At 33.3% G+C, this 12,668-nt stretch overlaps 1 protein-coding gene across 2 annotated transcripts; it reads right to left on the reverse strand.

Annotated features, from left to right (window-relative positions):
• Positions 1 to 995: 995 nt before the first annotated feature.
• LOC126775210 (DNA replication ATP-dependent helicase/nuclease DNA2) lies at positions 996 to 12,324 on the reverse strand. 2 transcript variants are annotated; one of them, XM_050496993.1, is made up of 23 exons: positions 12,202 to 12,324; positions 11,574 to 12,123; positions 10,565 to 10,701; positions 10,349 to 10,485; positions 9,597 to 9,807; positions 9,168 to 9,395; positions 7,965 to 8,097; positions 6,836 to 6,992; positions 6,484 to 6,599; positions 5,525 to 5,645; positions 4,817 to 5,008; positions 4,372 to 4,472; positions 4,144 to 4,285; positions 3,928 to 4,062; positions 3,625 to 3,791; positions 3,374 to 3,479; positions 3,081 to 3,216; positions 2,736 to 2,825; positions 2,550 to 2,653; positions 2,291 to 2,474; positions 1,906 to 2,091; positions 1,432 to 1,617; positions 996 to 1,219 (listed from the first exon to the last, which is right to left on the reverse strand). In XM_050496993.1, the coding sequence occupies exons 1-23, from the start codon at positions 12,226 to 12,228 to the stop codon at positions 1,019 to 1,021; spliced, it is 3,747 nt and encodes a 1,248-aa protein (XP_050352950.1). In that variant the 5' UTR covers positions 12,229 to 12,324; the 3' UTR covers positions 996 to 1,018. The 2 variants fall into 2 exon arrangements, with proteins under 2 accessions (XP_050352950.1, XP_050352951.1); XM_050496994.1 differs by lacking the exon at positions 9,168 to 9,395.
• Positions 12,325 to 12,668: the final 344 nt, after the last annotated feature.

Consider the following 12,668-nt stretch of genomic DNA (forward strand, 5'->3'; position numbering starts at 1 on the left):
ATACACACCATCCGAAATAGGCACATGCGAATCACTAACTTCATCGTTTTTATTCGGGGTGCGATCCATAATTTCAAATAGAAAAAAAACAACTCAATGTTCGAAAATATTCAATGTGTTAATTATTTTTTCACAAAACTTCATAAGATAGATAGAAATGTTATTTGCAACTGAATTACTTTAGAATTATTCCGACCACCATTGGCGAAAGTACACAACGCTATGAAAGAATGTGGCTACGGTTCCCGCGCACTTGCTAGTAAACTAGCGCCACCTAGTGTCATTCAGGTGAACTAAGTTGTCTAAGGTAGCAATCGACCACAGATTAAAGTAAGTATACGACTGCTTCTTCACAGCAATGCTGTATGTTTTCCGGAAGGCACATCAATATATATCATTTTCATTGAGTACTAAAAAATTATATAAAACTTAAAATATATAGACACTGTACACCGCCTGGATTGGTTGCAAGAATGCTAGCAGCAGTTCTCTGTTGAATTGAAATTCAGATTTTCTGGACGAAAAATGGAGGAGCCGAGTAGTGAAAGCAATAAGACGATATATTAAAAATGTTTTTACAAATGTAACAAAAATTTGTAAAAGCTATTTTCATCATCCTGATTCCAGGGTCAATTTATACATATTTTCTATCTAATTTTAACTACTTACAGATACACCAATTTGACAAATCAGTCAACATCCGTGCATGCAATCAGCTAATTTCATAATTCAACATTATTATGTTTTACTGTTTTTGGTATGATCTTCATCTACATAAGAAAATGGAAATTAATTAAAATGATGATCAAGAACAATTTTGTACAAAATAATATATTTAAGAACTATTAACCTATTTATACAGAAATTAATTACAACCTTTTTAAATCAATCAAAAAAAAATTTAAATATTTATTTATATTTTTTAAATTAAACACGATTATAAATTAACAAAACATATATAGTCATCATTGAAATACTGAACATAATTTATTTAACCTACGTTATTAAGATTAATATGTTAATCAATAACATTTCTATATTTCTTCATTAACGTCGATACAGTCTCGTGGTCTATAGAAATCGTCGTGCATGCTTCAATCAAGCGTAGAACTGTTGGATACCGTCGCAAGGCGTGCAAGTCGCCTATAATAATAAGCTTGTGCTTGGCGCGTGTCACACTTACTGCTAAACGTCTTTGGTCGTTTAGAACTTCGCCTTCCTGTCACAAAAAGGGGGTATTTATTTATTTTGCCCGACCTAATTTGACTCATATGTAGTACTACTAATACTTAGGATAGGTAATAAATATGGTTATAATTTATCAGTTTTTCTTTGATGAAAATACGCTAGTTGTTTTTATAGTACAAAATAAGTTATTAAAAAAGTTTGAAGTTAATTTGCGGAGTTTATACAAACTTAATAATAACTTACTTTGACTGTTCTGCCATCACTTATGTTACGTTTTGTGCAAGAGTATATAATGACATTTTTGTCTTTCCCCTGGAATTGATCCACGGTACTAACTTCTACATCCTGGCTTTTAAGGCATCGTCGTAAGAGTGCCACTTGATCTCGAAATGGAGCAATGATACCAATGTCTGCTGGGGATACATTAGCCTGTAGAAAGAATAATTAAAATTGAAAAAATATATACAATCTTTTTTTAACAATGTGCTGATATTAATTCAATTTAATTTACTATTGTATAGTAACCAGCACTAATATGTTAGCAAAATTTTATCTCCATTTTTTTTAAAGATTTGAGTTAAATAAAAAGTGCGTTAAATCTCACTTGGATACACAGATATATTAAATAGAAGCTTGTAAAAAAATGGATCAAACATTGTTTTTTTCAATGTATTTTATTTTTATCTTGTTAACTTATGTGATTTGACAATTTTTTACCTCTTTTAAAGTTTCTATTAAAGTCATAACGACACATGCTTCCTCAAAATTGCTTAATGTTTTGTCACTATCTGTTTTGTCAGCAGCTACCAGTTCTAAGTTTAGGAATATAGCTGCATCCTCAAACTCCGGACTGCAAGTTTTAACCAGCCAAGGAGATTGTACTGAGCATCTAGACTTTATTTTCTGAAAGTGAAAACATTTAAATCTTTCTGAAATTAATTTTTTAATTTCGAAAAAAATATTTATTATAAAAAGGTGACTGTCTTCTATAATATATTTTTTCCAAGCTTATGCCTAATATATCGATACTGATATATAGATAACGATATATCATTAAATTTTAGGACACCTGTATACCAACGAAGCAGTTGCATGAATGTACCTGGAAGTTTATCTTCAATTTCGCCTGTGCTACACTCTGATTAGCACACTTTAAGCTGTCGTTATAAGCCACTTTGTTAGCTACATCGACAAGCGGCTGGTTCATGCGGTACTGAAGCCGAAGGGTGCTAAGCGCTTTTTCTTGCATTAGTCTGTGAAATAAGCTCTCCTCCATACCTAGACGCCTAAAAAATTTTATGTAATTAATAAACAATATTTATATGAAATTATAAAACATTAAACGGCTGTTATGGCAATACCTGGCAGTTCTACTTTTAACAACGGGAGGTAATTGTTCAGGGTCGCCGACAAGTACGAAGCGCTTAGCGGCGAAAAGCGGTCGTAAAACTGTGCATTGTAAAACCTACAATAAAATAAGTACAAATTTTTTACATTTAAACATTTTCACAAATATGAAATTACGCCAAAATATTTTTTCAATTTACCTGTGTTGCCTCATCAACAATGCAAACGTCAAAAGTAGTTTTTGCTAGCATCGGATGCGCGGCTCCCAGGCATGTCACACCAACCACGTCCTGTATTTATTATATATTTCTTGTTAGCAAATTATAAAAAAAAAATTAGTAACAGTAAACACTAAGAAGTATCATTAGAAAATATATAAATGGTTGAGTTTTTGTAGCTGGATGTCTTTTACTCTGGATCTGTGTATAATACTGTTATATTATTTTATCGGTTTTTAAGGAAAAACTCTAAGATTTCTCTTTAACTTGTATCAGCGCACGCTTGAAGATCAAAGCGAATTACAATATCATATCAGTAGACAATACCATGGAGTCGTAGAGCTGCGCCCGCTGGAGCGTGGTGCTGGTGTGGCGCAGCAGCGCGTGCTCGCAGCGCGCGCGCACGCCGCCCGCCACGCGCTGCGCCGCGCCCAGCCGCATCACCTGCAGCGACGCCGGCAGTCTGGAGGTACACAGTTCTACAGTTAACGTCATAAATGCTTGTATTATATTCCAGACACTAGTTTTCTGGGACATATTGTATCTCGACTTGATTGTATTAACTAACATTCACGTTGCGTTTGTTCACGTTCAGTTTGATTTATTTATTTCAATTTTACCTGTTTAATACGGTATCAACGGCGGAGTGCGTATGAGCGGTCACAAGAACACGTTGTTTCAGCGCTACCAGCATTTGAATCAGCACGCTTATTGTCTGTGTTTTACCTGGATGATACAAACGTTATTTAGAATACTGAATAAGAAAAGGCGATTAATTATACTAATTATGGCAATAGACGGGTCGCCTATACTGAACAAAAGTTGTGGGTGTGCATGGCAGTGCCCCGTGGCTACGGGCGGTGCAACTGACCGGTTCCAGGCAGGCCCCGCAGCAGCGCGTAGTGGTCGGCGGCGAGCGCCCGCAGTACGGCGCGTTGCTGCTCGATGTTCAGCGAGCGCATCAACTTGGAGCCAAGTCTTCCTACCTCACGAGGTAGCTTTGAAGCGAACTCGGGTATACCCTTATCTATTATTAACCTGGAGTTAAGCACCATACTAGTTTAATAACATTCTGACATCAATTTTTGAAAAAAAAGAATAGTAAAGAAATTTGAAGATTAATTGTGTTTAAACGAAAGTCATGTTAATTTTAAAAATACATACAATAGTTTACCTTCTTAGCCGCATAGCGCGCTCGCTATCTTCCATAAGTACGCCTAAGTTCGTGAGATTTTGAACTGTTGTCGCGTATGACTCGTACGTGTCAACGTGGAATAAAGTATGTTTATTTAAACGTCGACTCAGATCTCTGTAAAAAAAAAGATGAATTAAATTCAAATTATCGCTGGAGATAAAAAAAAAATCATTTAAATATTTATTGCTATATTACCGTTCCAAAAGTATATGCAATTCAGTATTATTTGACACAGTAACCACTCCTGCAGCAATCCATGGTCTATTTTCTATACTAACTATTGAAAATTCGCCTTCCTGAGGTCCCTTTACAGATTTATCAATGTTTAATGAGCTCACTGAAAAAGTCGTAAAAATATTTAAAATACAATATAGTGTATACTATACACATATCATGTTTTACTATATACATATATATACGTACCATTGCTTGCAGATTCTCTAATAAAAACATGCAAAAATTTATCACTAGAATTGGACACGTCTTTTAGTTTTAAATTCGCAGCGCATACTCCGCGTTTTGTTCTGGGAATAAATACAAAATTAAATAAAAATATGTTTTGATATTTAGTTTTACTATTTTATAAAATTAAATTAATTTTATAAAATGTATGATACGTTTCACCCACAAAAGTACCGTCAGCAAAAGAATACCCAAAGAGAATTAGTAACTAGACTAAAACTCTATATATACGTGAAACGTTATAAAATTTACTGCACCAACCCAAAAAAAAAACACTAATCTTGTCTATCCGTATGTAGTGGGCTACCGACAGAATTAATGGGAACAATCATATAAACAGACAACTAAGGACTACTTTGAGTTTAATATGGCGAGTAAATATGTAGTATATGTATGTATAGATTACCGTTTGTCCACGCTATCAGTCCAAAGAGCGTGCAAAGGCGATGCTGACATCTGACCTCTCTCCTCCAGGCGCAACAAGCTGGTCCAGTGTAGGAAGTACTTTATATGCGCTGGTGTAAGGTGACCGAGTGCATCTTCTTTTAATTTACTCAATGGATGGGATTCCGTTACTTTTGGACCGTCGTCTGTATGCCTGTAACAATTTAATATAAATTAAAAAAAATATTAATACCGAGGATTTTCGGTTGAATCTCAATTCGAAGCTTGTTCTTAGTCGTATTTTAGATAAAAAAACATCTCATACAACTTAATATTATATTTATAATATAATAATAAACTTATGATATTAAAAAAATACTTACAAAATAACAAGTTCTTCTAATTATAAACGAACGGCCTATAAACGTTGCTTAGCGGCTGTTTAGTTAAACACTGATTTGTCTCTTTCTGTCATTATTGATTAGACATTCGAAAGAAGAAGACACAGCATTGTTTAAGTAATAACCCGTTAAACAATATTTATTAATAAAGCAGTTAGGATGTAAATTTTAAGTTAGAAAATATTAATAAGAATCAGCAATAGATAATCTATTAATAGATCTACAATAACTTGAACCAATACTTTTGCTACAATTACAAAAACTAAAAAAAAAAATCTAAACGTGTCACAGATGAGACTACTGCAAGTGCAAAGTGCCAGACAGCTTACCACAAGTGTAAGGAGCATAGCGTCAGATAGGGACACTTGGCGCATGCGGCGTGATGGTGCACCGGCTCGGGTAAGCTCTGCTGTAAGAGCCGAGAAGCATCTTCTATGTCCACTAATTTTTCTATCCCAATAAATAATAAATAAAATTAAAAAAAACATATATTTCTAATGCATACGTTTCCACTGATATAATTGGCAATTTCTGTGTATACGACTGTTTTAGATATAACAACTAAAGAATTAATAGAGATGTTGTTGTGAGTGTTATCGTACACAGAAAAAACAACACAAAATTTGCCAAATTTATTTTTGTGTAAAAAAAAAAATAGGATTTAAAAATTACAAAAATCGTTCAAAGTTTAACAAGGAACATCTAACTAACAACGCTGAACAAGATCAGTTTAAAAGGATGAAATTTTGTGTTGTTTTTTCTGTGTACGATACACAGAAAAAACAACACAAAATTTTCAAAATTTGCCAAATTTATTTTTGTGTAAAAAAAAATAGGATTTAAAAATTACAAAGTTTTACAGCTAAGAGGAACATCTAACAACGTTGAACAAGATCAGTTTAAAAGGGCGAAAATCAAAAAACAAATAATCTTACACAAGCTTTAAGTAAAAAATGTACTATTTTTAAATACAACTGAAATGAAGAGATATATTTGGAAATGTATTACAATAGCGTTTTCCAATCACAGAAGGAGTATAGAGAAATATACAAGTTTCACATTGAATTGACATTTAGTAATTGGCCGACATCTTGAATAATCAATTATATGGATTATTGAAAAAAATGGGCTTTTGAATGTCGGCGAAGCAAATTGTTCGATCATAAATAAAGACATATTAATAAAGAACTATTTGTAGTACATAATATAACAGAGCTACAGCTAAATCGAGGATTATGTGAATTTTAGGTTTTTTTTTCTTTACTCCTGCGATTGGAATAGTCTATACCTGTATCAACGTCTCGTGGTCCGACCGCCAGATGCTGCACGAGTTCGTTGCGTAGCATTATAAGATCGCGTCTCTCTGGATACCCACAACTGACCTCCTTTAAATCTGTTCGCTCTCTGAAATTTCAATTCGTTATCACGATTATTGCCTTAATTCAATATAATTACTCAAAATCATTATCAGAAATTGTTATTTATATTAATATATAAAACCAAAATAATAAGATCACTTAAGAGCCGATATGCCTTTAGTAGAGAAATCACACAATGCCAATTTGAGTTTTGACTAAAATAAAGAGATGCTTATAAACTTATACTACAATATACATTACGTAAATAATTTATATACTAGCTTCAAATAAAGCAGCAATCCTTTCTGTATAGCGGTTGTGGGGTCCTCCTGTCTTTGCAGGCTTAGCATCATTCCATATAAGAAGAGTTGCCCGCGATGTTCTGCAGACATCGAGGCGCGACCACTTTTTAACTCGAGAGGTACGATCGCGGAAATACCTTTAAAAATGAAACATTTTACACGTTATAAAAAAATGAATACAAAATATTCTTTGATATGTTTATTGTCACTATATATCTTTTGTCTTGTTTCTTTAACAATTCACTATTTAAGTGTTTATTATGACAAAGGTATCCAACATATACCCTACTCGCACATAGTCACCACACCTCTAATCAAAGATACTAAGATGAAATCAAAGACAATTTAGTACTTTTTAATGATTTAACATATTTCTAGCATTGATTTTTTTTTTAAATTAGCCATTTGCTTTATTTAAGTATATTTATTATTTATATTACGTTTACGTGCAATTTATTTGTGAATTGTTTTTATCGTTGTAGAACTACAATAACTATATGGACGAGCATATGGGCCACCTGGTGGTAGAGCTTTGTGCAAGCTCGTCTGGGTAGGTACCACCCACTCATCAGATATTCTACCGCAAAACAGCAGTACTTGATATTGTTGTGTTCCGGTTTGAAGGGTGAGTGAGCCAGTGTAATTACAGGCACAAGGGACATAAAATCTTAGTTCCCAAGGTTGGTGGCGCATTGGCTATAAGCGATGGTTGACATTTCTTACAATGCCAATGTCTAAGGGCGTTTGGTGACCACTTACCATCAGGTGGTCCATATGCTCGTCCACCTTCCTATTCTATAAAAAAAAAAACCTGGTGGTCAGTGGTCACGACGCCCATAAACATAGGCATTGTAAGCATCATTAACCATCGCTTACATTGCCAATGCGCCACCAACCTTGGGAACTAAGATGTTATCTCCCTTGCGCCTGTAATTACACTGGCTCACTCACCCTTTTGCGATAGAATATCTGGTGAGAGGGTGGTACCTACCCAGACGAGCTTGCACAAAGCCCTATCACCAGAATAAGCAGTCAATTTTACATTCAACTACAAAACTCAATTGTTCAGCCAAGCTTTAAATGAAAAAAAAAAAAATAAGAATGCTTACTTCCACGTTCATGTATGGTCACTTGTAATGTTGCGTCAATCTTTCCTTTCAAACCTAACTTTGGACAACAGAGATTTTCTTCAATGTCCAGAACTTTATCTATTTTACCGTTCCATTTACCTTTTTCGTTATTCTGTAAAAAATAATGATACACTATTAAATTAAATACTTTCATTAATAAGATATTTAAGAAGACTCAAACCTTGCCACATTGTCTGATGAGGATATTATGGAGTTTATTATTATCGTAATATTATTAAACATTTAAATTAATTGATTAAAATAAAAAAACAAACGTTTAATTATTTTTTTTATAGAATAGGAAGGCGGACGAGCATATGGGCCACCTGATGCTAAGTGGTCACCAACGCCCTTAGACATTGGTATTGTAAGAAATGCCAGCCATCGCTTACATAGCCAATGCGCCACCAACCTTGGGAACTAAGATGTTATGTCCCCTGTGCCTGTAATTAAACTTTCTCACTCATCCTTCAAACCGGAACACAACAATACCAAGTACTGCTGTTTTGAGGTAGAATTGCGGTAGAAGTGGGTGGTACCTACTGACACAAAGCCCTACCACCAGTAAAAATTTTAAAGGTTTACACAAAATTAATGTTTTCCATCTTTGTACCTAATATGAAATCATCTGGAATAACTTTAAATGGCATATTTTCTATCAACCGACCTTGAATACATACGAAATTTTCGTAATCACAGTCCGGCCAACTTATTTTGCGCTTACAGTCATTGTTTTGAATTTTATGTAAAATTAAAATAAATAGGTCTTACAGCCGCCTCAGAGACGTTTAAATAGAGTTCAGAGTCAGTACATAGTTCATTAGCATTGCTTAATGACTATTGAAATTAAGGATCCAACTTTGTTTATTCCATATAACCGATAATTAAATTAAAGAATAGGACAACGGATAAATGGCAACGATAAAACTTCGATTCGATTGCGATAAAGTGATAATTTGTTAGTAGAATGGGTCACCAGTATGCATAAAACAGTTACCATCACTTTTTTTTTATATATTTGCCGGGAAGGCAAATGACTACTCCACCTGATGGTAAGTGGTAGTAGAATCCAAACACGACGACGGAAACAACTAAAACTTAACATAATAATAATAAATTAATAAACACTTAACTAAGTACGGCAATAGATCTGTTTAAGAAAATCTTTATAAGCAAACCGACCTTACAAGAACTCTGGCCAGGCATGTACATTGTCATGAAGTCAGCCAGAGGTCCAATATACATTTGCATGTTTGACCGAGCTTCGTTCTCAGTTATTCCTGCTTCGTACAATAACTGAATTGATTCTTTGATTATGTTATCAGTTTCAATAACCAAAGCTGCTGTAGTTTTTATATTTTGTGTAAGAGATTTTTGTACTAGTTCGTGTATAAGAATACCTATTGTCATCTGAAACGTACAAACTTTACATAACTATTGAAATATATTATGGAAATGATGTCATTCGTCGTAATTCGTTTGCCATTAGCATGACCAGTTAAATAGTTAAGCCGTGAAAGCTTAACACATATACATAAGCATTTTCTCATTAATATAATATTGTTTAGGATAATAATAATAATAAAAGACAAAAGCATATATTTTTCTTACCGCAGTGTTCGCCGAATCTATTCCTCGCCAACGCTCCTGTAATATGGCTTTCCTCTTGCAGAATACACCGGCTACAACACTCGTACTGGAGACTAAGTGATCAGGTCGTAGCACCAGCAAGCCTGATGTATTATTAACACTATACTGGCCTGTTGAGTTGCGACACGCAAGCACACTTATAATTTCTCCCTGTTGTAAAGGTGTATTTAACCTGAAATTTAATAAAACTAATAAACTTATAAACATAATTTGATTGAAGATAGGGCTTTGCTCGTCTGGGTAGGTGTCGCCCACTCAAAACTTTATCTACCGCTTAACAGCAGAACTTAGTATTGTTATGGTTCATTTTGAAGTGTGAGTAAGCCAGTGTAATTGCAGGAATAAGGCACATGATATCTTAATTCCCAAGATTGGTGGCTCTTGCCGATGTAAGTAATGTTAAATATTTCTGCAAATGGACATATTGATGTGCAGTGGTGACCACTTATTATCAGTATGCCCATTTGACATTCCTATCTCTTAAAAATAATAAAATAAATTATATTAAATATTTGCTGCACCATCCGGTTCTTCACATTAAATTTGTACATGGGAATAAATATGTATATAAAATTTAAGTGATTATAATAATAAATACTAAGTAACTTGCAATAGTCTTTATAATAATAAAGTGACTTGCATACAGTTATATAAACTCTAAAGGCAATTATTTTGAAATAACAGATAGACAATTCAATGTATCATCTACTTACCAAATACCCTCTACAAAACAGGTGCCTTCATTTTCCTTATCATTTTTAAGTTTAAGTTCTAATTTATTTGGATGATGAAGAACAGATAGTATTTCACATCTCTGCATTAAGCTTAAATCTAGGTCTTCTTTGCTTTCCTGTATACATTTAAATAACAAAGTTATACTGCATACTATTTTTATTAATTAAATTAATTTTTTAATAGATAAAAGTTACCTCAATGCCATCAAAATTCCACTCATCACCAAAGACATCATCAACATGATTTCGTCTTATTTCTTCGACTTCATTTGAATCAAATTTTGGCAATGATCTTTCCAATTTTAATGGTGATCTCACATTGTTTATTTTTCCTTAGGAATAAAGTATACACAAACTTATTATTCACCAAGATAATATCTTGAAATATTAAATAAAAAATACATTACCAATAGTTATCATTACTTCTTTGTAATATTTTAGACATATTAACTTTTTTCAAAATAAACATATTGTAACAAAAAATTAACATTTTACTTTGTGAAATGTATGTCTGTAGTATATAAATATACTATTATTCTTATATATTGTCTATACTTTATGGGTTGACTGCCTTGTTGGTCTAGTGGCTACATGTAAAACTGCAGACCCAGGTTGGGCCAATAACAAGTTATCGAGTTTTTCTGTCGAAAACTTAATAGCAGCCCGGAGTCTGGAAGTTGGAAAAATACAACCTCTTACAACCCAGGTTCCTTCAGACGAGGCGTGAAGAAGGATCTTGCAGGCCGGCAAGGCAGGGACGGCTAGTACAGAACATTCTCACCGACTGTACTGGCCGTCGTCGCGTTTGGACTCTACTAACACTTACCATCAGGTGGAGTAGAGTCAATTGCCATCCCGACACTTATAATATAAAAAATATGTGCACTCCCATACCTTGGAAAGCATGAAAAGTAAATTACCATCCTATCGGATTATGCAAGTTAGGGAATAGAGAGTGCACCTGGATTTTGCACACACACTTGTGTACTATAATATGTTTTGCACAATGCGAATCTCTCTTGAAATTGGCCACTGTAGCCGAAATCTATTGGTAGGATTTATTTATACTCTATAGTGCAATGTTAAGTTACACGTCAATCAGTCAAATACTGATGAAGATATATAGATCTTAAGCCGATACCAACATGCATTATACATATAGATATATAAAGGCTACAAATTAAGAAAAAAATTTACAAGATACCTTTGGGACTTTTCTTCGGTGATCTGTTATTTGCTTGTATATTTTCAACATGATTATTTAATAAAATATCATTATTGTCATATTCTTGATTTTCCTTTTCATTTGTTATTATCAATTCTTTAGAATTTTTAGTGTTACTACCAAATTTATCTTTAACATGATCTGACATGCTATTAGGAGACAATGATGACAAAGGAGATTTGTCATCACAACTAGTACTTTCATAATCATGCTTTACAATATCCTTTGGAGAAAGCCTTGTGCTTAGCTTATCATCATCGCTTAGAATAAATGTTTTTTTCTCTAATGAAATATTGCTACGGTCTATTTTACATTTCTTAGAAGTCCTTTCTTCATTATTATTATGGTAATCTTTATACAAAAAGTTTGATTGTCCATCTATGGGTGAGGACACTTTTCTCTTTATCGGCTTTGAATTCGATGTTGTTTCGACACAATGTTGTTTGACTGGAGACTTAGATGGGTTATTCGGAGCACTTTTAAAAAATTGTGTTATTGCCTTTTGATTTTTCGAAGCATTGGTTTGTGACTGAAACGTAGTTTGAATTATGTTTTATAAGATATTATAAGTATTCTATATAATGTGTATAAAATAATAAAGTCTTACCTTTTTTAAGCTTAATGTTTTGGGCATGTTTTATCGGTAAAATATTACTTGTTATAGGAAAAATCATATATAACAGCTCTTTGATATTTGTTTCAAAACTGTACTGAAAAATTAGTTGTAGCGACTTAAACAATGTAATTAATTTATAATAAACCTTTAGTAACTTAAAAAACAATCCTATTTTATAGTACGCATATCCTTTTATATTTGACTTATTCTCACTTTTCCGAAATGAGTTTAATTGACATACAAAAAACACTTAACGAATTCGATAACATATCTATCTATTTAATTCTCATACCACGCGTAAATAGCGATGCACGGATAGAAATTGGAATAGTTTTGTTTTGGCGGCATTTATACTTTTCGAAATTACTACTGTTGACAGTTGACATAATGACATTGATGACTGTATTGACTCTCTCAAAAAAACTTAGTGATATTACTGAAACATAATTACCTACCTA

Source organism: Nymphalis io, chromosome 18, assembly GCF_905147045.1.
Source record: "Nymphalis io chromosome 18, ilAglIoxx1.1, whole genome shotgun sequence".
Taxonomy (NCBI): domain Eukaryota; kingdom Metazoa; phylum Arthropoda; class Insecta; order Lepidoptera; family Nymphalidae; genus Nymphalis; species Nymphalis io.